Genomic DNA, 26,312 nt, shown 5'->3' on the forward strand with positions numbered 1-26,312 from the left:
ATTTTTTCGATTAATCATATAAAAAATACCGCATTTTTCAATGCCTAACTTGACCCAATTCGACTCATTGTCACCTCACGTGATATAGCTAGCTACACACGAGTCGTGCTCATTAACATGACCCCTCGAGAAAATGTGGAAGCACTAATAGGGGGACGGGCATTGCGCAATAATTAATGTATTTTCTGGGCGTAATTAACTTGCTAATTATAGAATTATTGGAGGGAGTATGCTTTTCTGTATGGCATTGGGTAGACATTACAGCCTGTATTGACAACATAATGAACTAATATGGGGTTAAAATATAAAAAGGAAAAAGTGTATATATAAATATATTTTTTTATTTTTTTTTTTTGGGTTATGGGCAGGATAGATGACAGCCTTCGCACGCCTTCGGACCCAAATTTTTAAATAAAAAACTTTTTGCATTATGTAAAACTTACTTAGCCACGAAGCACACACCTTCGGACCCAAATTCTTTAAATAAAAAACTTTTTGCATTATGTAAAACTTACTTGGCCACGAAGCACACACCTTCGGACCCAAATTTTTTAAATAAATTTTTTTTTGCATTATGTAAAACTTACTTGGCCACGAAGCACACACCTTCGGACCCAAATTTTTTAAATAAAAAACTTTTTGCATTATGTAAAACTTACTTGGCCACGAAGCATTGACCCAAATTTTTAAATAAATTTTTTTTTTTTTGCATTATGTAAAACTTACTTGGCCACGAAGCACACACCTTCGGACCCAAATTTTTAAATAAAAAACTTTTTGCATTATGTAAAACTTACTTGGCACACAAGAGTTTTTCAATCAAATCCGAAAAATCCGATATTCTCCCACTCAATCAATTTTCCAACAATTTTCCAACACTCTAACACTCGAGTCAGAATTCCAACATGCGAATTTTCGACATGTGATTCCGACATTCGAGATCAATTTTAAAAGCTTTAAATAAATGAGAGTTCAAAATGTATATATGTGAAAAATAATAAAATAATAAAACATGGAGAAAGAAGAAAAACATAATCTTATTTTCTTTTTTACTCTCATTTCCCGTGATACACTATTCACTTATTAAGTTTTCTTTTCTTTTCTCTTCAAACACGATATGCGAGTCTAGAATGTGAATTGCTTGTTTTTTCTTCCTTCAAATTTTATGCATTATTGGAATGAAGTTAAATTTGTCAAATTGAAACAATTAATAATATTAATAAATTATGCATTGATATTTTTAGTGTAAATTCATTCTAAGCTTTTTATTATTTATTTATTTATTTATGAATTTAAATCAAATTAATTGATTGAAATAATTACAAAAATGATAATTCATTATGTATATAAAAAATATATTTAATATACTATTGGAAAAATATGATTTCAATTTGGAAGAATAATGAAGTCGGATTCTTAGAGTAATCAAATCAGACTTTAAAACGTAATGTCACATTTTTTAAGGATTAGGGATATTATTCGATGGCTTCCATGGATGCTGATGATCATTGCTCATCGCCATCGGCTGCAATTTTGAAATAGCACAAGGCGTGCTCTGCTTGGTTGAGAGCCTGAAGCGACTGCATCTCCATCAAAACTTTTTTCGTCGGCTGTAACTTCGATCATCAACGATAACCAAAGCTTTTATCGTTGATCCAATTGCCAATCCATCAACAAGTGATACTCTTTTCTAGAGTATTGCTTCACTTTTCTGTGGATGGCACAAGTAGATTTGACCGGAACGTTCCTATGTTCGCAAATTGGTGTCGCATTGGTGGCACTGATCAAACTCAGGAATAGAAGGGGGTCATTGCACCCACAGATGGGACAATTGTGGTTAGCACTGCGCGCGAGTTGAAGTTTACGAAGCCCAAAAAAAAAAAAATTATTACCATTCCAATGGCATTCCTAACGTGGCTTATCCGTATGCCGATTCTCCAGTGCAAGTGAAGGCAAATGTTGTTGGGTCATTCATGGATGTTTTAGAGGATTACTTGAGAATGTACTGAGGTATTGCTTTTTGCTTATCAGCTTATATGCTAAGGTATGCGATATTTTTATCTCCATATTTAGCACGTAAACTGCTACACTAGTTGTTATTGATGGTTTCATACTTGCTTTTAGTCTTTAGTCATCTTTTGGCATGGGTGTTCAATTCCATATGTGGGATAATGATAAAATTGAAGAGATGCGATATATGCCTCTATTTAAGACTTCCGTAACAAGAAAATGGTACGTGTGTGTATGCTTGGGCTACTGATCATTGTAGGCAATTGACCAAGAAAGGTGAGTTCAATGGCAATGCATTACGAGATTGACATGAGTGTGTGAATTTTGAACTAGAACTGGAAGGTGTCTTTAGAATTCTAGCAATTTATGACTTGGACTTCCAACCGTAGTTCCGTGCAATCTGTTGTTTGCTAAAGACATTGCTTGGTCATCTATCTTTTTGGTGAGGTCACATGGTTTTGTGATATAACCTGAAATATGTTCTTAATGGGTCTCTTTCAAAGTAATTATTGATTGATTATGATTGGATGTTGTCTGCATGTGTAAAGGAGACAACATTGGCGTGCGCATAACTTTGGGTCACCTATGATTTAAGCTCTGTTCGTTTCGTTAAAAATGTTCCGGATTTTCCGGCGTTTGTTTCATAGAAAATGAATTCCTAGAGGAAAATGTTTTCCATGAAAGGAAAAAGTTTTCTAAATTGGGGAAAAAGTTTCCTCACTTGATCTCTCTTATCTCACACATTTACAAATCCTCACTTCCTCCTCCCATTTCTTCTTCTTCTTTCTTTTTTTAATCGAATTATTTTTAAATTGTATTTTTATTTTTATTCAAATTATTTTTAATTTTCTATTTCTTTTCTTTTTTTTTTTTTTTCCTTTTTTCTTTTTCTTTGTTTCCCATCTTCTTCTTTCTTGGCTCCAGTGAACCTCAAGGTCGTCAATCTCAAGCTCGCACTCGTCGATCAAGCGAGCCTCGACCTTGATGCTCGCACTTGCCAATCTGATGAGTGGAAAATATTTTCCTTACCGAACACCAAAAAATATTTTCCGAAACATTTTCAGATTTTAGCCAAACACAAGAAAATATTGCCATTTTCCTGCAAAATGACTTGTAGGAAAACATTTTCCGGAAATGGCCTATTTTCCGCGAAACGAACGGATCCTTAATAGAAAGTTACCTTCCTAGAGGTGCACATAAGTAGGGTGCATTTTATTGATATGAAGCGAATTGTATGATGCAATTTATTTAGGCATTTTTCAATTTGAGTTCATTACAGCCGAAACCATTTCATAGTCTTAAAAGGAATACGGATTTATGGATTTGGTACTTAGTGACTTATGTGAACTAAATGCCTTGATAGTTGTGTCATGGTTGGGTTACTCAATGCTTACGCACAATTGGGAGCACTAGAGTTAGGCTGTTGGACCAATAACTTAATAAACAGAGACAAGTTTTTGGATAATTCCATCTTTGGCCCGGAATTGATCTACATGAATGTAAAATGCGAATGCATGGCTTGAGACCGAGGAGTTTTCATAGAAATGAGATAAAGCGGTGTGGACTTACCATGAATGGGCATGTCAATCCTACATTTGGGTTGTTTGGCCAAGTAGAGAAGCTTGGGTATTTAGGCTGCGTTTGGATTTGGCTTTTCCAAGCCACTTTAGGCTTCCAAAGCCCTTTGGGCTAAAAATGGGTGTTTGATAAAAAAAAATTGCAAACACCTTTGGCTCCAAACTTGCCTTTTGAAGCCTTGGGCATTTCAGGTTTCTCGGTAAGCTCGGGGTACTGTTCATGTATTTTTTTTCGAAATTATCCTTACGAACATTTTGTTTTTCCGTTTTTGCCCTTGTGAGGAGTCTTGTTCATCTTCTCCGTCGAGGGTGGCCCATGGCAGCTGCTCGGGTCGCGCGACCGCCGGCGAGTCGCGCGAGGCCAAGCGTGGCCCTCGCCGAGGTTGTGTGACCTCGAGGCGAGGGTTGCGTAGCCTTGGCGACGGGCTGATCGGGGTCGCGCGGCCTCGGGCGCGACCCTCGCCGAGGTCGCGCGGCCTCGGCGCGGCCCTCGCAGTCCCTTGACCTTAGGCAAGGGTTGCGTAGCCTCACGATGGCCAATCAAGGTTCTCAGAGGTTGAGGCGGCTTCGCGCGACCTCGGGAGTTATTCTTTGAGATAAAGTGATGTCTCCTTTTTTATTTATTTTTCATAGAAATGAGATAAAGTGGTTTGCATTTTGGAAAACAACAATTTACCAAACACGGTTTGCATTTTGGAAAACACATTTAACTCAAAAGACTTTTCCACCATAAAAAACGAATTCTTTGGCCATAAAGTGGTGCGGACTTTGGGTTGTTTGGCCAAGTAGAGAAGCTTGGGTACTTAAAAAGTTAAAAATGTAATGGGAGTTATTCTTTGAGATAAAGTGATGACATGGAAAAAATGTTAAATATATTTAAACATTTTGGCTTCAAAGAAATAAGTAACCCATTTGATTATAGTATTAAATTAAATTATAATACCAGTAAAGCAATAGCACTATTTGAATATGCAAGTGTTATAAGGTCTTTAATGTATGCGATACATTATACTAGATCCGATATTACTTATTCCGTATAAGTTAAGTACATATATTTGTAATCCAAGTATAAAACATCGGAAAGTTATAACCCGAAAATTTGATTATTATTGAGAACTAAAATTTGGGATTGTTCTATAATAATTATCCAGGTATATTAGAAGGATATGCTGATGTTAGTTAGGTTACAGGTGTGAGAAATAAACAATCTATTACTAGATGGATTTTCACATTATGTGAATGAGTTGTTTCTTGGACAAGCAAGAAACAAATGTACATAACTCACCCAACTATGGAATTTGAATTGTTGCTTTAGCGGCAATTGGGAAAGAGGCCGAATAAATTAGGAATTTATTGTTGGATATTAAATTATGACCTAGTCCTATGCCTCTTATTTCCATTCATTAAGATAGTCAAGCTACTTTGACAAAAGCTTATAGTAACACCTATATGGTAAATCTAGACATATTAGTCTAAGACATGAATATGTGAGACAATTGATTAAAGATTGTATCATAACAATTGTTTATGTGAGGTCAAATAATAATATTGTTAATTCATTGACAAAGGCTTTATTAAAAGACATGGTAAAAATAATCTCATATGAAACAGGGCTGAAACTCTTTAATTGAAATTACCAATGGTAACTCAACATTTTTCTAAAACATCCATAATTATGAAGTTTAATGGATAAAGAACAAGTTATCGAATGTGAGATACTGACGTAGCCTAATATGATAAGTCAGTATAGTATCGTCTGTTACGTTTTGTAGATGGGATTGAATTCTTAATGAAGTACAGTACAAATTTGTAATGTGTTAAAAGTAACAAAAGCACATTATAAATACTTCACCTATATGAGTTTAGAAGTGATGCCACTTCTTACGAAAGTTAGAGTTGCTTTTTAGAAAACTCGTGAAACAGGCATAGTGTGGAGTAATATAAAATTTCTCGCTGAAACAAGAGGTTAATGTATGTGCGGTATGTCCGGTTCTATTATATAAAGGTACAAGTTTAAAGCCGAGCTACTTATCACTTTAATGGAGCTTTGAAATACTTGCACTAAGTAAAGGTTTAACTCGAAAGAGACCTTTATATGTATATTAATTTCATGGAAATTTTGGCTGTATATTTCTAAATTTTTATTTCTTGTTTTTGTTTTATAAACAAAAGTGGGGGATTGTTGGTAGTTTGTTTATAAAACAAATGAAGAGATGTATTGTCCCACATCGAAAAGATGTAAGTGTGCACGTGGACAATATTTGGCACTAACGACGATCATTATTTTATTTATTGAAAATTCGGATTTATTTATATAAAAAATTAACTATAAATCTCGTTAAAATAATATATTGTTCACGAAAATTTATGATTATTTATTATTTATTTAATTCTGAATTTTTTTATGTTTTTCAACATAACCTTTGAGATTCATTTTGCAACCTTCGACAAAGATAAGAATGTTTGTTTTGAGATCAAACACATATCTTCTTCCATTTTTTCATTTTCTTTCGAAAGAAACTACAGCCATTGTTTCTTGTAGTTTCTAATTGTTTCTTCCATTTTTTCATTTTCTTTCGAAAGAAACTATATCCATTGTTTCTAATTGTTTCTCATGAAAGACCTTGGAGAAATACTAAAATTGCTATATAGTATTCTCATTTGAAACTTTGTTGTATCCTGAATGAAATTTGCCGGTGACCATTAGAAATTTCATGGGGCAAATAATCCTTAAAAAAATAATATCACGCCTCAAAGTCCTACTTAATCATCTAAAAATTTTACAGATTTTACTTCATTATTCTACCAAATTCGAAATCATATTCCCAACATATACATATTTTAACATATTGAAATTCTTTATCTTTTGAAAATGATGTGTTGGCATATTGTATTATGTATAGATGCTACATAGCATACAAGTAATTAGATGAACGAGTTATTGGCCACGTAAAATCTTCTTCTTCTTTTGTATGTTAAAAACAACCGACCATTTCCAGCTTATTTCTCCATCACGACAATAATTTGCTAGCACTGTAGAAGCAGGAGAATTAGTTTGGAGGCAAATCATATAAGTAAAAATAATAGCACGTAGCCCGCGAAATTAATAAGACAAATTTGGGTCTGTACTAAAGTCACCTAAAAAGTTTAACTTCTCAGTTCGTGTTCTAAGAGAAAATAACGAGACGAATATGAAACAAGCTAATGAAGCGGAGGGCACGGGACCGGATCGCTTGGCTTGCATGCTCTTCCCGATCTTCTCATGGGCTGGTGTTGCTCATGGAGATGGTCCGGAGGAGGGCGTTGCTCTTGGCGATGTCCCGGAGCGGCTTGTCCGTGAACCGGATTAGATTGTACGCGAACGCCCCGGCCAGGGCTCCTACGATCGGCCCGACCACGTACACCCAGATCCCCGTGTATGTGTGCTTCACGATGGCCGGTCCGAGGCTCCTCACCGGATTCATCGAAGCTCCCGATACCTGTCTGTGAATCGAATCGAGTCGAAACAAATCAAACCGAGTTTTGGTTGGAATCCATCTGGACTTTGGGACGCGGGCAACTAAAATGAAATTGGATCAGAGACTCACCCACCGACGAAGACATTCAGCATTATTGTCATCCCTACGGCGATTCCTCCAAGTTCTCCTCTCTGTCAAAACATCAGTACACGAGTCTTTTAAGCCCTAGATTACCATCAGATCAGTTGATGAAAAAAGTAGGAATGTAATCAGTTCGTGTTGGGGAAGCAGACCGCTCTATTGTCGGTCGTGACGCCGGAGATGACGAACATCAAGAGGAAGGTGATGATGATCTCGACCATTAGGGATTGGCCGCTGGATCCAGCCGGTACCGTCCCGAAGAAGGCGTTAGGAGTCACCTCCAAGATTCCGGCGAGCGTGGCGCTCGCGAGTATCGATCCCGTGAGCTGAGCTGCTATGTACAGTGGAACCTACACATATACCCCCATATCCAATTTCGAGGTCTGAGAATCTGCTGCTAATATTATTGGAATGCCAATGATAGTCCAAATAAGATGATACTTGTGAACATGTAGACGAGCAGCAATTTGCTGAGATTAAATGTTTCGCTTTTTAACCCGGCAATGGGAAAAAGTGAACTTTCTTTTATATTAATTTCCCAAATTACATTGAATGTAATATATGATTTGCTGGCATGACATAACTCAATAAATCTTCAATTTCTTAGTATGTCATGGCTTAATTTCCTTAAAAAGCACCAACTTTAACTCGAAACTCAATCCTAGCCCATAGTTTTTTTTTTTGTTGTTCAAGTCCCAATTCTCGCACTAACCCTTTTTTTTTGTCTCACAAATTTTAGATGATGGTGGTAACAACTAAAATGAGATTTAAAAAAAAAAAAAAAAGAAATTGGGTCAGAATTGGGATCCAAGTTAGCTTATGCTTCTTTACAAGATAAAATATAGACCAAAAGCGAGGCTTGAGCTAAAGTTTTTTACGAGGGAAAGAAAATTCCAGACTTGAGAATCGTGTTAAAGTTGGTGCTTTTTTAAGAATTAAGCCAGCATAGCATCTATTTTTAGCTAATCACGGTTCGCTTTAAACTCAAAATCAAAGTGTAATCTTTTGCCCCATCTCTCCATGCACAATTGGGCAAGATTCATTAAGAAACTACATATTTTCGTATGTTCCTCTCCCGAAGAAGTAGCCAATGCAACAGAAAATTGCCAGAATCTCTCTAACGGTTTAATCCACCAAAGGACCATTCGCATTTCCCTTGCAATTCACGATACTAATGAGCATTCAATCCGAATATATGAAACACAGAATTTGAAACTATGGCCACTCACCTCCCAAAACGGAAACCGCCGGAACGCGGCGAGGGTGATGGTGACGGCTGGGTTGAAGTGGGCGCCGGAGATGTGCCCGACCGTGTAGATCATGACCATGACGACGAGCCCCCACGTCACGCATATCCCCGGGAACGTCACTTGCCCGTAGATCTTGTTCACGGCGACGGAGCCACAGCCGGCGAAGACGACGAAGTATGTGCCGATCACCTCCGCTATCAACTTTTTTTACACACAAGAGCCATGCAGAAGCCATTGAAAGCGACCACGTCAAGAGAAGATGGCTAAAGAGAAGGCTTTAATCGTTAGCACCATATACTATAGATGGAATGCGAACCTTTTGCCCGGTGGCGACGACCAGCGGCGACGACAGCAGCCAATGAAGCCGCCGGAGGTGTGCTCGGCAGAGGTGGCTCCGCCGTCCTCCATGCTCGAAATCTCCGACTCCTGAACTTCGTTGACCCTCGTCGCCATAGAATACGTAGAGAATGGATATAGAGAAGAGGATGTGTTATGGAAAGAGTTAAAGAAGAGACTTGTCAGGCAGTTTTGCCAAGGAGATAGTTGAGAGAGAATATCGTGGATTTAGTGTTGGTCATGGGTAAGTGGGAGCTTGAAATTAGCTAAGTGAGGTTTATCCGGATAGGGAAATTGTTTAGTCTTTTAAAAACATTATCTACTCAAAATTAATATCTATTTTAAATAATTATCTCTACTCTATCTTTGAAATTATGTTAAAAAAATGAGTGATGGTTCTTCATTCTCAATTTTTTTTTCAACAGGATCTCATTTTAAGTGATTGCGTTTCTACTTTGTTTGCATATTTGGGTTACATTTAATCTTTTCAAAATATGAGTAAATCAATTTTGCCCAATAAGAAGATTGCCCTAGTAATTTGTGACACAAGGGATTGCCTTGGCCACTTCCTTCACTTATCCCCTTCTCTCGATTTGCAAACATGATCTGATTGACGTTGATATAATCCCAATTTTTGAAAATGAAATAATCAGAATTGGTTAAATGAACAAATCACATAACGTAAGAACTCCATTTGATGAGGTCCTTTCAGCCCCTCCCATGCGAATGTGCACCGTGCTTGTAAGTTGTGACGATTTAAAGAAGTGAACTGAACTTTTTCGATTGTTTGAATTATGGTTACTCAAGATTAAACTTTTGTGCTGTTTTTCTTTTCAAAATGCAAATACCTTTGGGTTAATGGGGTTTTCGATGCTATTTTCATTGAGATACAATTTTGTTGTTTGAATTATGGTTATTAAATTAAAAAAACAAAAAAACTTGTCAAGATTTCAGGTAGGAGAGATCTTTTGGCGTAACACACGGGTAAGTATTAGACTAAGTTTCCACAAATGAAATGTATGTCGCAATCGATTAAGAGGTAGAATAAGTGATTTAGCGAGCCAAAACATCGTTATGAGGACAAGGGCATGTCGTCGAAGTTGGCCAAGGTTTGAGTATCATATCGATAATGAGGTCAAACACGAATCGTTTACAATTTAAGCATTGCAAGAGTTATGCATTTGAAAAATTGTTCTTTCATGAGGAAATAATTTTGATGTAGATAATGACGGATAAGACGATATGAATTGAGCAGTGTAAAAGGAGAAATAGGTCAAAAGCCGAATGCGTACAAAAATAACGGTCTCTCTCGTTAAGTCGTACGAAATCATGCCATAGACAAAGGGTTGTGGATGAAATACTTGAAGGGATTGATTCTAGGGGGAGGAAGGTGCTCATTCCCACCCAAAACTCACTAGCATGATGTCTCTTCTCATAGTGATGCATTGACTTAACTCCTAGTGTTGTTGATTTTGACAGCAATTGGCTCAGAACAATACGGACAACTTCCGAAGAGAACATCAAATGACCTGCGGCAACAACACGCGAACAACAGCTCAAATTCACTGCAAGCAAAACAAGGAGAGGAGATGGACAGGCACCACAGACATAGAAGGTGCAGGCGGAAGTCATTTGGTAATGGGCAGTGCAGTGAACAGATCAAGGGGGAGGGCCTCATGGACAATGAGACTGCAGGAGAGTCTAAATTTTTCAAGAACTCGGATCAAAATAACTTATGACAGACTAGTGACTTTGCAGTGGTTATGAAGTCCTAATGGTATGGCTTTGGCAAGTACCCAGTTCAAAAATATAAAACCAACCACTGAATTGTGCAGGCTTGTTACTTTTCAACAGATAATTTGTTTCAAGAAGGAAAAAAAAAAAAAAAGATGATTTGTCCAGATCTGTGACAGTTTAGTGAGCAAAGCCAAAATATGCACATGTAATGCTCGAATCTGTCCTCCAAAAGCAAACCATAGTCACTTTTTGAAATTACATGTGGTGCATAATTCAAAAAGTAGTGTAGACCGCCGCAGCAAAAGTTCTGTGTTCTTGTTCAACCTCTACTATTCAAAGAGCTTGCTATGAGGGGAAGGTCAGAAGCAGCCTCCAAGAGCATAGGCCAAACTGCTTAGTATCATCCTAGATGAACTAAAATGGTTGAAGCTATTTTCATGCATGAAGTAGGTAAAAGAAAAGGCATGGGATTAGGAAAAGTCAACTTACTGCCTAGTTGTGGTGATAGACCGTAACCAGTCTATTAGACAAAGACTATGAAAAGCTCTGCTGCAGTTCGCATTATCACACTGGTAGTCCGTCGCGCATCCACTCTTGGTTCCAAGTTCATCCTCTACAAGTAGGTAACAGAAAATTATAAGGTGAGACAGTATCAACTCATGGTTTTGGTCCTATGCATGTATTAGCATCTGAGAAGGTATTACCAATGGGAAGATGCTGAGCATAACATATTCCACATTCCACTTGCTGCTCATCCTTCTCTGTATCTGGGCCCTTTGGTAGTTCAAACCCAAAAATACAGACCAGATTATCTCGAAAAGGTTTTTCTGGCATCCTATAACAGAGAAGTGCAGATAATGAAATAAGCGACTGTAACAAGATAGGTCCACTCGTATAAGAATTGAAAGAAATAGATTGTTTCAAATTGAGGCCGATATGATTGTTTAACAGTTCCAGATCCATAGCACTGTGCTGACGGTTGGACCTATATAGAGCAGAATAATAGGAAACTCCCTCCCTCCCCTCTCTCTAAAAGATCATTTCTCTAGTCATTACTTCAATGATATCAAAGCATTAAACTCTTCACCAAATATTTGGTCAGCTTAGGCATAACACAAGCAAGACAAACATAATCTTAATATGGTCATTGGTCAAGAAGGCAGCAAGGGAGTACAAAACCTTCAGTTCCAATTCAAGGCCCTTCTGTGAAAATCTACAAACCCTTGTAGAGCCATGCCCATCCATCCATCCATCCATCCCTCCCTCCCTCCTGCCCTCCCTCTTAAGCCATTCCTGGTAGAGCCATGCTCAGCTCTCTCTCTCCCTTCCTCCCCCCTCCCTCCTAAGTCCTTGTGAAAAACTACAAACCCTCGTAGAGTCATGTCCAGCTGCTTTGATAATATTCGTCTTCATCAATGATTTACGGTCAGATTTCATTTGATCTCTCCCTCATGGTAAAATATATTAGTTAAGTAGACAAGTACCATTTTTTGCAGTTTCTGCTCCACGCCTTTCTCAAAGGGCTTATACTAGAATCTGGACCCATGAAGCGGCACCTACAGAAGTACAAATTGAAGTTGTTGGCAGCACAAAACAAGTCCACGGTACCAGCAGCAGTTGTAATTCAGAATCGATTCTTACTCTGGAACAGTTTTAGGATTCTGCGCACTTATAGATAACATGACAATGCAATCATTTCCTTGCAGGAAGAAAGAAGAAACATTGGAGTTAGATTAAGGACAGAATATGAAGATATAGTTTGATGTTGGAGAAAAGAGGAATCACCTATATTGACTAGACGATGGCACATAGCTCGGCATGGAAACTTAGGATCAACAACCCAAAGAGAGTTGTCAATGTCATCCAATGTGGACCAAAAGTCCTCAAGAGAATCCACATGCTAAATTTGTAATTGACAAATTAACATCCTTATAAATTTGTCCCTAAAGAAGATAGGGTTTCTCAAACGGCAGAAAAAACTAATCAAAACCTTCAGCTAACAACCTAGATATGTACCTTTTTGAACTGAATCACAGCATCCTTCAATCTCGAAGTCGCTGACCATTCTATTTTAGGAATATATGGTACATCCTGGCAAGAGGTTTAGCGAGTATTATGACCTCAGAAAAGGAAATTAGACATGATCAAAAATAAAAATACTGACCCCCGAGATAGAAGGAGGGCATTGGGGGTAAGTTTTATCCACTTGAACTTCCATGACATGAACCCTTTCGCTTGCATCCCTTGTAATTGATTTGTCAAAAAGTTGAAGACTTTGAGGGTTACAGGAGAGGTGAAGGAAAAACAGGTAATATCCAGTAGAACTAGTAAAAACAAGCAGAAGGAAAATCCTTAACCAAAAAAATATGCATGAACACACTGCCCCCTGTCAAAGTGTGTATGCGTATACATATTTGAAACTAAGAAAGACAAGAACCATTAAGACAAGAACCATTAAGACAAGCTTATCCAAGATACTTAACCAAAAAATCAGTAGCACTAAAAGTTAAAGTTATTAAGCACAGACGATAAAAACAGCAACATAGCTACAACTTTCTTCAACTGTCAATAATAGAAGAGATTTTATCTCCAACAGCAGCAAGTGTAGGCACACCTTACATGGATGTGGCCATATCAAACCAGATAAAGACTACAGCAGGAGTACAAGCCAGACCTTACATAAAAGACAAAGCATGACCAAGTCAAAATCAGATCTAACTGATGAAGCACCGAAGGAAAGAACCATATACAAAAGGCTGACACCTCCTCTCTCTTTCTTTCTCTTTCTTTTTTTCCTTTTCACTATAAAGGAGTTCTTTGTTAATGAAACAAAGACCCTTCAACCCAAAAAAAAAAAAAAAAAAAAAAAAAAAAAAAGTGAAACAAAGACCCAGAAAACTGCAAAAGATCAGAAGAAGCTAGCTTCATAACCAAAGACAACAAAAGCATAGGTAATTTAGTGGATGCCTAGAACTTGATGGACAATGAAGAGAGAATAGACAAGTGAACTCAATGGTGGATGATGAGCAACAACCAGCAATGATGGACAGACTGTGAATGGTGCACCTGCAAGAGGTGTGAAGGAGGTCCACAGCTGGAGAGGAGATTAATTGTTCCATCACATTAGTTTCAGGCTGGAAATGCCCTAAATTGAGGAAGAGTGTTGAAGAATACTAGTTAGATAAGTGTTAGGTACCATAAGTAAGGTACTTAGAAATTTGGATGTTAAATAGATTATTGCTCTATGCTCCATAAGTAGAGTATATTAATCTTGCATCAACTCAAGCGATAAAAATGTAGCCCTTTGTGCTTTTGTCTCCTTTCTTACGATCCCAAATCTTAAAAATTACTAAATAATATTAAAAAACACAGAAGCCAACTGAGAATCAGTCAAAAGGCACAACAAAAGGTATAGGAATTACGATTGTGCATAAGGTGAAGGTGAAGGTGAAAATTTCAGGTAAGATGAAATGGTTAAAAGAAATGCTGAATAGCTCCATCTTTGAAAAATAGATGAATAATTATCAGCAGATGCAACTTACAAGATACGGAAGCTGAGAAATGTTAAATTGTCACCTAGTCTCACCAAATGTTCCCATCCAACATCTTCGATCTGCAGATAAATAGCAAATTATCCACTTTTCATGTCAAGGTAACAAAAAGAATTTATAATGCCTCCAAGAGGAAAAGAGAATCATTTATCTTGAACAAAAATATCCTCCCCCAGATAGAATAGTGAAACAAGCTCAGAAGAAAAAGAACTAGCATATTGCTGTGAATTGCAAGCATATTGGCCTTTTCATAATGATGAAGCTACTTAAACAAGATACAATGAGAGTTTCCAAAAATGTGTGCCAGCAAGCAAATATTTAGAGAAATACATATGCAAATTACACTTTGGTCACCTCTGAATACAATTTGCGGCAAAAAGAAGATGAGTTCGCCAGCTCTCTGCATCTAATTTGTCCAGCACATTCCTGTAGTTTTAAGAAAGAGTGTCCGTCATTCACATGCAGAGTTCAACAATGCTGTTGTTAAGATGGCCAAATTGCGTGAACACTTCTGCATCCAAGGTTCCTTATAGGAAATCTCGTGTGTAAAAATATGCTTGGTTGTGTCAAATGCAAGGAACAATGTGAAACATGTGCATATGTCATTAAAATAATCAATATATAAAACATAACCCAGAACGAGAAAATGCATGCAACATCAGCTTGGCCGCTCGAGGTGACGAGCTTGTCTTAAAAAATACTCAGAATCTTTGATTGATTGTCATGAAAATAATAAAGGACAACAAATTGTTGAAAAAGATCAACAAACTTTGGGAATTGGAATAGGAAATAGTGAAATTTGATTTCAATTGAGGAAGTTACTTCCACTTCAAATTGCAACCAGATAAATGGTATTTGTTAGTATGTAGAGTAACTATTTCTTCAAGTAGGTAATAATTTGAATCAGTTCTGCTTACTTGCACTAAGGAAAGCAACAACAAACCCTCATACAACAAAAGTGAAATAAGCTCTCTCTGAAAGGGCATTAAAACTTTGCTGTGGTGCTACCACCACTGAAATCAGCCCATGTATATGCCCCAAGTTTTACATAAGTTCCAGAACTATCTTGACAGGCCAGACAAGAACAAAACACAGCCAGAGAAGCCATAATAACTAGTCGTACTTGTTCTTTCTTTCCTCTACTGAGGAGAAAACAAGATTATGTGACTGATCAATACCTCCTCACCAGTAGTCTCCACAGGAACAGAGCCCATTCTTAAAATGATGGAAACGATTCGCATCTCGCACGACAATCTCTCTATTGACAAGCTTAGATATAAATTTGGTTGCCGCATGACAGTTAACACACGCGCGGAGATTTTTTATTATGCGAAGTGTTGTTCCAGGAGTAGTGCTAATCAATCCAAACGCAATGGCAATTCTCTCACTATGATTACAAAGGAATTGCTCCTTCTCTTCATGTATCAAGTCATGCATCACAGACTCTGTACTGGGGACAAAACCAGCCTCCTTCAACCTACTCTCCAATTTCTCAAGTTCTTCAAATATTTCCTCGGATCTTGGATGTGACTTGTCTCCTACACGGAAGGCCTGAAGCTTTCCATTGATCTCAATCAAACTGTATCCAAGGTCCTTATTGAGACCTTTTTCTCTCATCAGTACTCGTATTTTGGCAACTTGGTCCCATAAACGTAATGAAGCATAGAGATTCGAGAGTTGAACAAAATGTCCAATATTATATGGGTCTAGTGAGAAAAGATGTTGTGCAGCATATTCACCCAGTGCCACATTGCGATGAATCTTGCATGCACTCAAAAGAGCACCCCATACAGATACACCTGGTTCAATGGGCATCTTTAGGATAAAATTATAGGCTTGTTTTAAATGTCCGGCGCGTCCAAGAAGATCGACCACGCAAGCATAGTGCTGATGACGTGGTTCAATCCCATAACTACTCATGCTGTGGAAAAATTCCCACCCCTCTTTTAAAAGACCTGAATGGTTGCATGCAGTGAGAAGTCCAACAAAGGTGACATCATTTGGGCACACACCAACTTTCTTCATCTCGTGGTAAAGATCAATGGCTTCTCGGCCCTTACCATGCAATCCATATCCCACAATCATAGCACTCCACATGACAACATCCTTGTCTCGTGCACGATCAAAAGTTTTTCGCGCCAAATGCAGGCTTCCGCATTTTGCAAACATATCAATGAGTGCTGTATTCACAAAAATGTCATCTCTAAATTCACTCTTAGAGATGTACTGGTCCATCCATCGTGCCAACTCAAGAGAGCCCACTTGGGCACATGCCAAAATAGCAGATGACACAGATATAGTATCTGTTTTTATGTTTTTAGAGATCATGCCCCGGAATAGCTCCACAGCTTCCTCAGCATAGCCATTCTTTGAATAACCAGAAATCATGGCATTCCACAAAATTAAATTTGGCATCTCCATCTGATCAAAAAATGTTCGGGCAACAGTGACAAGACCACACTTAGCATAAAAAGCTGTGAGAGATATAAGCAAGTCTGGTTCATGTTCAAGACCCATCTTGATGACACAACTGTGAACAGATTTCCCTTGATCAAGATCTTCTATATCAGTGTATGCTTTAAGAATACTCACAAGAGCAATCCAATCAGGATGTACGTTTGATTTCCTCATCTGGCTGAAAATTCTCAAAGATTCCATCGGTTGGCCATTCTGAGCATACCCAGAAATCATAGATGTCCACGATACAACGGTCCTATCACGTAATTGGTCAAACACAGTCCGAGCATGCTCAACCTTGCCACATTTGGCATACAATGTCACAACACCATTCTGCACAAACACATCCGATTCAAAACCATGCCTATAAACCTGTCCATGTACGCACCTACCTATTCCAAGAGCAGGCAAGCCAGTACATGCTCTCAAAATGTAGGGGAAAGTGAAGCCATCCGGACTGACGCCAGTCCCCAGCATTTCAGAGTACAATTCGATAGCATCACTGAACATATTGTGCCTTGAGTAACCCCTAATTATAGCATTCCACAAGAACACATCCGGGTCAGAAAATTCATCAACACCTTACGGGAATATCGAATTTCTCCAAGGTTCGAGCTCCAATTGACCAGCTTGGTGATCAAAAAACTATCTTTATGCAGTCCAAGGACCAGCAACTTGGCATGGATTTGATTCAAATGTCTTAAGCTCGTCGAGTTTTCAATGAGAGAAGCGAAAAATTCGTCCAGATTCAACGTGCGGTTCTCGAAGTGTCCAGTCCCGTGAAGGTCATCGTCTAGGAAGACAGGCAAACTACTGCTACATCTAACAATTCGAATCGCGAAGACAGGAAAGGAAATGCGGGACGCTAGAATGCTCGCGGCATCAAACGAGGCGACACGGCGGGAAACAACCAACATCCCGCGGCGCAGATGGCGGACAGCACGGTTCGGCCTGCACATTACAGTCAAGTCACCACCTCCGAACCCAATTTGCGGCAATGAGGCAAGGAGGGTCCATCATGTTGGTTCGCGCCTTCCAACGGTATTCTCTCAATCCAACTGTCGTCAAAAATCGTGTCTTGTCGGGGTAGGGGTCGGGTTTTACATGTATCTCATCACGTTATCTTTAGGGTAGGATGGAGAGTGTGGCATCGTCAGGCTCACCCTCGAATCGCTGAATCACAATGGGAACAAAAGTTGTGGTCTCAACAGATTAAAAAAAAAAAAAAAAAAAGAAAAAACATATACATATGAATTGAAAGTTTCGAAATCACTTGCGAAAATTTTGCGGAAACGGTAAGACGCCGAGAATGAGCAGACGCGAGAGAGAGAGAGAGAGAGAGTAGATGCAGAGTGTCACAGAGAGTCTGGGGGCCATACTGTAGCGATGTCAGCTCGGAGAAGCCCTCGCTTCGTCATCACGCGCGCAGTCCACGGCTGAACTCGCAATCCTACTTGCAGCTCTCTCTCTCTCTCTCTCTCTCCCTCCTAACGCTTTCGACTACTTCTTTGGCAACAGAATGTCGAGACTTGGTAATTGTCTTATTTTACTTGGAAATTCTCGTTGCCAATTGAAATAAATGGACAAAATTTTGACTTTCAAATTTTTCCCTAAAATTGAAATACAATCTACAGAACATCAAATTTATGATTTCTTTTTTCCTTTTGAGGTGAAGTGAGGCGTCTATTTCTGCTCCTCTTGAATGGAGTAGCAGACTTATTGGCATAAAAATTTAGTCAAATCAGTGACCGATGATTCATGTATTTCTCTATAAAATTGAAAATGAAATTATTGTTCTATCTCAACCCAAGTATGAATTAAATTATGAGGTAAATTCATACTTCAAGTAAAGACAATTTTGATGAAAACTAATGAAACAACCCCTAGACTTAGGAATTCATTTGTTTGGCAATAAATTGAACGATGTATTCAAGAGTCAGTTGATCATCTTCGATGGCATAAATGGCAAAATTAGTAGTTTGAATCCTCTTGGGTATCATATATTATCAACCCAATTGGAATATGACTTTCCATTCACTGGTCTAACAATTCCTCTATCAATACCTATTCGTCGTGCAACCATATCTACCATTTGCTAAATGTCCGGAAACTAATAGACCTAACCTTCTTGACCCCAAGGTTCAGGGTAAAAAGGCCAATAAGCACGACCTTCTTGCCTCCTAGATTTAGGTCCTGGTTGTTGACGTTATGATTAACTAGCAAGCCTATTATCGACGAGATTAATCTAGACTAGATTGACTTGGTCATTTTCGTTGACCAAATAAATGGATTCTTCAAGCTTTTCTAAAATCTTTGCTGGTGGTGGGATCACTTGATTGTATTGGTATGGACTAATTGGATGTCCCAAGTCTTGAGATGATATCATCGATCACTTCAACGACCATCGGTTTAATCACATCAAAGAAATGTCTCATAGTGTGATTTGCCACCTCATATTACTATTTCTCGAATAGCTTCTTCATGGCAGCCACCAAAGTGCTAATTCCATTGTCTGCTCTTCTGTAAGATGTTTCGAGATGTTAACATTCCCACCTTGGCTTGTCTCTATTATGCAGGAGCGGTTGAAATCTCAGAATGAGTAATGCTTTTACTGGGTTTGGTACCCAACATAATCAAGCTCTGGATGATTCCTTGTCCTCGGTATTGTATTTTCTCAAATCAACCACATTGGCCTTACTAAGTATGCCAAAAAATATATTTTGTTGGAACTTGCCTCGACGACAAATACCTTTTACCGAAAATCTTTCTTCAATTTTAATTAAATGAGACGGGATAGGAAATATTATGGGTACACAAGGAAATTGGTAGATACACTTCAATGGAATTTTATTGACGTTGAAGTGCACAAAATAAAGATATAAGGTTGAATTTAATCGACGACAAAGCACTCAGAAACTACTGCAGAGATACACATCAAAATTTAATCAACAATAGAATATCTGAGAGCTATAGTTATGACTACGATATAGGAATTGAAAGATGATAAGATTTATTTATTTGTGCGTGGAGGCAGTCTCTAAAGAGTACGATTTGGCTATTTAAAGCCTATAATCGACGATCACCAATAAAGGTTTACAGCAAACTAATATTGTTATTTTTCGCAAGGACTAAATTATAATCCCATTTCCACCAAAAGACTAATGATTACTGCATTAAAGCTCATTACATCACATGTAAGCAGATGTTTAATTGAATTGCAATCTCATTTCCAAAAAGTATATAGGTTTACAGCAAACCAACATTCCCACCAAAAGTCGTAGCAAACTAGCAACATAACTAAACTTCAAAATTACTCCAATACAATTACATATTCTATTGGTGACTATGGTAGGTTGAGAAATTTCTTCTTATTACTTACTTTACATTCAAGCATAAAATAAGTCAAATAAGATAACACCAACACAATCAATAATTGATAACACTTTCTTTTCACTTTTCATCTTTAAAATATCATTTTTCAAATGGTTGGTCAGAGATACTAAAGTCTTGATTTATGCTTGCATTAAGTCAACATCGACCAACTCATATGTTAATATAGGTGGAGATTAATGTCACCCCTCAAGTAGTTCCAAGATCACTTTTGTTGCTCCAATTAAGAATTTCGGATTGGAAATATTTGCACTTCGAGCCTTCTTTATACTTAGCACGTACAAGGAATTTTCTCCAAAGATTCAACCAAGTCCAAAAAGTTCTTTAGACTTGGTAGCCCACAATAACAATAATATTAAGCTTATTCCCTTCATTGAAGCGAATTTGAGCCGCTCATGAAGCTCTTGTTCTCCATTTGCAAGAATGGGTTGTTAATTTTTTAGGCAAACCGGATTAGGGTTTCGATTTTTGATTGAATGGTTTTTTGGGTTTCACATTTGAGAATTTATTTCAAGTTGGCGATTTAGGGCTTTTATTTGGGGCAAACCTTATGGATGATGTTGTTTAGGGGTTATATGTTGACTCGGCACACTAGCGAGCCACATCAATTTGAATAAACTAATAAAAAAAAAAGGCAATATTAGATTTCTAACAATTCAAATCGGAGTTAACACTAAAAGTGAGCAGTTCCAAGTTCTATTTAAATTTCACCTAGAATCATGAACCTATCCATCAGAATAAGTTCCCTAATTTTTGGAACATAGAACTTATCTTGTCACAAGTTCCAAGATCTAGCTAAGTTCCATGTACTTTTAATTAAACGATTGCAATGATTTATCATATATAATGATTAAAATTTGATACAATCCCTTAATTATGACTCATATTAGACAAAGGAAGATTATAAAACATTAACAAAGTGAAAGTTTCAGTCATTAAAATCGCCAAAGATGGAAGTTCAGACTAGTAAATTTCAAATAACACGCTTATCATTGGACGCTAGATAATGTTGTAGAATCGCAAGAAGACATAGAATAAGAAAAACATTCCAAGTTCTTGGTTTTAGGTGAAACTAGGAACCTACCTATCGGAACAAGTTATTTTTGGAACCAAAACCTGTCCTACATATCCTAGAACCTGAAATCAAATTGGTTCCCATCGGTCCGATTCTCAGGTTCCTAGTTCTACCTTGAAATCATGTTCATCCTTGGTTAACACTAAGTAATTGTTTTCTTTTAAGTGGTATTTAAGTGATCAAACAGAAAATTTTGGCATTAAAATAAATGTCATACAAAACTTTTAGCACTTTCAGTGTCCTTTAAGCCCTTGTTGATATCGTGCACATGCCATGTTACACTTGGATACTCGCCAAAGTTACTCGAGGATAGAATTGAATATGAGAAAACAATGCTAAGCAAGTATGAAGATTGACAAGTTTTGAGCCTTTATATACACCTCATCCGTACCCTTCAGCACGTGAGCGAGTCTCACTGATTCTATAGAAGTTACTCCTGATTTATTACTTATCAGGAAGAAAAGGTTTATATTGACAGAAATGGGCAAAGTCACAAACCATTCACAAGTGATATGGGCAAACGATAATGGCTCCGTCTCGATCACCTCATTCACCACACCCTCACAATGACCTAAACGTCACAGAGTCACCTATGACAAAGCTGAGGAGAGGAAAGAAGTCCACGCACCAACTATAGGTGGTGGTGCTAAATTTATCGATCCACTGGTAAAGATGGAGTAATCCGGTGGGCAGACATCAAGATTACACTTCAAGTTAGGTGGATGGAAAAGGGGGACATACATCATGGTCCAGAGGCAGTTCCGAAGATGTTTGTTTCGACTCATTTTAGTGCTAACTCATTTTAGTCGACCAAGCCAACAGCACTAGAATGAGTCCAGGGGACCCACATACGCCACATTTAAAATGACCTAGATTTTGATATTTCTCACACCATGATTCACTAACTACTTAACATGTCAGGGGAAGGACGGCTGCAGCAGAATTATAGAAATTGAGATAATCCCAATCCCAAACCAACATGATGTTTATTTCGAGTTACAAAATCATTGCACAGCATTGAGAGAAGACTCGTGGATATTCTTCTTTCATAAGTTCATATCTTTTGCCAATAACAAGAAGAAGCCACGAAGTTTGGAAACAGAAGGCAAGGAAACCTTTACAATCTGTGTAACATTTATACAACAGTACCTTTACAAACAAACAGCAGAAAAATTACTATGATTTCAACCTTGTACTGTGAATTGTGATACACTTCTCAGTTTATTCCAACCAGTCACCTGATACCACCACTATGGCCAGGACTGGCATATCTCACAGGAACATTTTTCTTTTACAACAAATATTTATCCGGAGATGATAATTACAGGAGAAGATTTTACTTCAAAGAAACTTCAGAAGCACAATTGGCAAGGGGCATATCTGCGGGTGTGCATACCAGAGCCCTTTGCTGTACATGTCTCAAGGTCTGCTCCATGCTTACTTGCACCATCTCAGCAAGCATCTTCTTTGCTTTGTCAGACTGGTCCTCTCCATTGATTTGAGAGATGATGTTGCAGACAATATTCTCAAGCGTGTCAGGTTGGTGATCGGATTTTGGATATGGAGATTCCCTCAGCAACCGCAATAGAGTGTGTGCTTTTCCTTGAGACTTTGGTGTCCCTTGAACAGTGAGCTCGAGGAGACCAGGAATTACACCTTCTCTGAGGATTGGTTCTCTGTATTTACAGCGATCACTCTGGCACATTGCTAATAAAGCCCCGACCGCATGCTCTCGACTCTGGAGGGACCCATTCTCCAACACATCAACTATGGCAAAAACTCCACCTTCCTCAGATGTTAACGCTATTCTACTGTCTTCAAAATTTAACAATGATTCTAGAAGAGCAGTGCATTTTTCAGCAGTTTTGGATGACTTTTTACAGGTTTTCAGTAAGTTCACTATGGAAGGAATTGGATCCGATTTGAGGATAAGAGTGAGATTATCTGGATGTGTCGAAAGATTGTAAAGAGCCATTAAGGCATCAATCTTGGCCTGTTGAGTTCCGCATTTCAGGATTCCTGCTAAGAGAGGGATGGCTCGGGAAGAGCTTATGACTGGCTTGTTGATGGAAGAAGCAGATAGAGTAAGCAAAGCAGCAGCTGCATGCTCCTGGAGTTCAACATCATCTGACTGGAGAAAGCTGATAATTGGCTCAAGAGCACCCGCATCCACAATATTCACCTTATTACTGCAAGATAAATGGGAATGAATATTAATGTCGATCTTCCAGTCATGTTGAGAGGCTACTTTACCATAAAAATCAGTGAAGCATGAGCAACTATTGAGAGGCAAGCAGCAAGCAATCAATAATTTCAAGACCGGCAAAGGCACAAAACAAATATACCTAAGAGCTCTCCTATTATTTCCTCAATCTAGGGGATTGACCAAGATTCCCTGACAGTAATAGCAGCATTATTGATTAGACCAATGAAGATAACAGTGTAAGATTTGCCTTAGCTCTGTCGCAACATATTATGGACCTGGCCCATCTTAGAAGCACTTGATCACCAGCTAATGAGACTTTGTATAATCCACAATAGTTTAAACAATCTTCTCATTCTTGACAAGGCAACAAATATGTTGTTTCGCAGTTGCTGACTCCGTGGAAAGCTAAAGTCACCACCCAATTATCGCCTCATAACTATAAGAATGGTTTGATGCTGATGAGAACATCATGGCAACAAAGAAGCAGAAGCCATAGTCCTCATGCGCATAATTCGAGATGCAAGAATAAGAACTAGCGTTGACAAGCTACTATCCGATTCTAATCCAGCTGGTTAACAGACAAATCGCTCATGGGTCCACCTCAGAAATCTTTAATGATGCCGACAAACTCTCGGAATCAGTCGAAATTCGGATTACTTCACGGGCAGCACCGCATAACATGCAAAAGAAGGAAAAAGAAAAAGGCAATGAAAAGAGGGAGCGGAGCATGTGAACTAAAGAACCACCCTGGAGTCAGATAGTGGTGAGCTTCCGACCACAGAACACCCCCATGTTCCCTGAGAAAAAAGGAATATGCCCCGCTCGAAATATCTATCCAACCGACCATTTTTGCCTTTAAAGCCATCCAGAACATAATGATCAAGAACAAAAGCCCACCGGCAGCTACAGAGAGAGAGAGAGAGAGAGAGAGAGATCTGTTGACCGAATGAAGCGACTTTACCGACATAATTTAAAGATCGCATCTTTCGATTTAACAAGATAATAATTCCGCGAAAAGTTTCAGATATTACCAACTGAGAAAAGCTTAAGATGAGCTCAACTTTCCCATTTCCCACAATAAACGCGACTTGAAACAGCCAATAGAACATGAAAAGAGTGTGGGAGAGACGAAAAGAAAAAAGAAAAGGGACGTGATAAAATAAGGAATCATCAATTGATATTTCCCTTTTTCCTCCTATTTAAAATTTGCCCAGTTGATGAATTCGAGGTAAAAGCAAGTGAGAGAAAGAGAAAAGGGAAAGAACAGCGGCAACTCAAGCAAAGTATCATCATCATCGTCATCATCATCCTCATCCGTCAGCTTCTATTGGGGGAAAGAACAAACAGAAGGAGAAGAAGAATCTTCTGCACAAAAAAGGTAATCTAATTCCCCCAATCAAGTTCTTCGAGAAGCAGCTGCAACTGTCCACGGATAACCACCGAGACGTCCAAAAACAATGAACAGATGTCCATCCCGATTGAAATGAAAGTAAAAATATATACATATATATATTGATAAGAGGCGGCGAAAGCATCGGGTAAGAACAAAAATCGCTTAAGCCCGACCAAATTCAGGCTGGATTTCCCGAGCAAACGCGTTCAACCACACCACAGAAATGACGAGGGGGAAGAAGAAGGATCGAGAAACGGAAAAATATGAAATCGTATTCGAGTTCGAATCGCGTCCGCATCAATAGAAACACGGAGGACACAATCGAGAGCAGCAATCAATCCGTGCTACGGAGAGAGAGAGAGAGAGAGAGAGGGAGGGAGAGGGAGGAGGTACGTTTCGTCCTTGACGGCGAGGTTGAGGAGGGCGAGGAGGGCGGCGTCCTTGAGCTCGGGGGAGTCGAGGCGGAGCATGGCGACGAGGGGCTCGACGGCGTCGGTGAGCTGGCGGCGGAAGGCCGGGGAGGTCTTGGTGAGGCGGCGGATGTCGCGGGCGGCCTGGAGCTTGGACGCGGGGTCGTCGGCGCGGAGGAGGCGGAGGAGGCGGAGGGCGGCGGAGGACGCCGTGCGGGGCGTCGCCTCCGCCGCCTCCGGGCCGTTCGTGTGGTTCTCCGGTGGCGAATAGTCCATTCCTCCCCCGCAGAGAGAGAGAGAGAGAGATAAGAGGTCAGAGAGAGAAAAAATCTGAGTGGGATTTTAAGAGAGAGAGAGAGAGGAAGTTTGTAGGGAAGGAGTGGCGTTAAGCAACAGTTAGTGGGGCCTGCTTTTTTGCTTCCTTTTTTATTTTATATGTATTCAGCCCGTCGTAAAAAGGTTTTATTATATATTTAAAATATGAATTATTAAAAAAAAAAAGGAAAGGAAAGATTTTCTTGGTTTTCTTTTACCTAATTCGTTAATTGATTAAAAAAATGGGTTAATACCTTAAAAAATCCCAACGTGATAGACATGTGATAAATTTTCCAAAATTAATTTTTTAACGATAAAAATCCCAAGTTAATGCATTTTTGAAAAATTTATCTCAAACCAGTACAACTGTAATAAATTTACCTTTCGTATGTCATAGTCGTAGGTTTTTCTTTTGTGACTTTTTGCGATATTAATTTAATCATTTTGGGGCTTTTGGTGAGGGTAAATTTGCCACAAGTTTGTTAGTTTGAATTTTTTGTAGCAATTTGAAATACATTTGTTCCATATGTACCAGGTTAAAGGTTTTTCATAATCAAAAATTTAATTTATAATTTTCCATGATCAAAAGATTAATTTATGGTAAATTTGTCATATCTGTACTAATATAAAGTTTTTCAAGATATTAAAACTAAAAAAAAAAAAATCCCACCTAGTAAAGTGAAACAAGAGAAACTCCCTCCCATGTGATAGAAAAAGCACATAGATTTTTTTTTAAAAATGTAAATTCAATTGTAGTTTTCTTTAATATATAATAATTTATCAAGAGGTGATCATCATATTAGCCTTCACTAATGACATCTTAAGCTTGTTACTAAATCACGGATTACCATAACATCATTCACGTCAAAGATCTCTATCGCATCGTTTAATATCGACTAGTGAATTTTGTGGAAAATGGCATCATAAAGATCATTTTTCATTTGTAGGTACCCAAAATAGATTTAAAATAGTTCGGTTTTCTTTTAAATCATTCTAAATATGTTTT

The 26,312-nt window shown here is 38.4% G+C and overlaps 4 protein-coding genes across 4 annotated transcripts; all 4 read right to left on the reverse strand.

Annotated features, from left to right (window-relative positions):
- Positions 1-6,714: 6,714 nt before the first annotated feature.
- Positions 6,715-8,889, reverse strand: LOC104449696 (probable aquaporin NIP-type). The gene is made up of 5 exons (XM_039314568.1): positions 8,749-8,889; positions 8,416-8,637; positions 7,339-7,536; positions 7,175-7,236; positions 6,715-7,070 (listed from the first exon to the last, which is right to left on the reverse strand). Exons 1-5 carry the CDS (start codon positions 8,887-8,889, stop codon positions 6,848-6,850), a joined length of 846 nt encoding a protein of 281 aa, XP_039170502.1. The 3' UTR covers positions 6,715-6,847.
- Positions 8,890-9,967: 1,078 nt separating this feature from the next.
- LOC104449698 (E3 ubiquitin-protein ligase FANCL) lies at positions 9,968-12,600 on the reverse strand. The gene is made up of 7 exons (XM_039316098.1): positions 12,526-12,600; positions 12,295-12,409; positions 12,151-12,177; positions 11,994-12,065; positions 11,214-11,344; positions 10,999-11,122; positions 9,968-10,301 (listed from the first exon to the last, which is right to left on the reverse strand). Exons 2-7 carry the CDS (start codon positions 12,327-12,329, stop codon positions 10,223-10,225), a joined length of 468 nt encoding a protein of 155 aa, XP_039172032.1. The 5' UTR covers positions 12,330-12,409; positions 12,526-12,600; the 3' UTR covers positions 9,968-10,222.
- A 160-nt stretch (positions 12,601-12,760) lies between these two features.
- Positions 12,761-18,017, reverse strand: LOC120285918 (pentatricopeptide repeat-containing protein At3g12770-like). Its single transcript, XM_039316097.1, is given in 6 exon segments — positions 12,761-13,654; positions 14,052-14,122; positions 14,415-14,486; positions 15,239-17,095; positions 17,098-17,690; positions 17,897-18,017. Coding segments are annotated over 2 exon segments (2,232 nt in total). The 5' UTR covers positions 17,477-17,690; positions 17,897-18,017; the 3' UTR covers positions 12,761-13,654; positions 14,052-14,122; positions 14,415-14,486; positions 15,239-15,242.
- A 3,982-nt stretch (positions 18,018-21,999) lies between these two features.
- LOC104449699 (U-box domain-containing protein 4) lies at positions 22,000-25,329 on the reverse strand. The gene is made up of 2 exons (XM_010063941.3): positions 24,975-25,329; positions 22,000-23,171 (listed from the first exon to the last, which is right to left on the reverse strand). Exons 1-2 carry the CDS (start codon positions 25,265-25,267, stop codon positions 22,319-22,321), a joined length of 1,146 nt encoding a protein of 381 aa, XP_010062243.2. The 5' UTR covers positions 25,268-25,329; the 3' UTR covers positions 22,000-22,318.
- Between the last annotated feature and the right edge of the window lie 983 nt (positions 25,330-26,312).

The sequence above is a fragment of the Eucalyptus grandis genome, chromosome 6, assembly GCF_016545825.1.
Source record: "Eucalyptus grandis isolate ANBG69807.140 chromosome 6, ASM1654582v1, whole genome shotgun sequence".
NCBI lineage: Eukaryota > Viridiplantae > Streptophyta > Magnoliopsida > Myrtales > Myrtaceae > Eucalyptus > Eucalyptus grandis.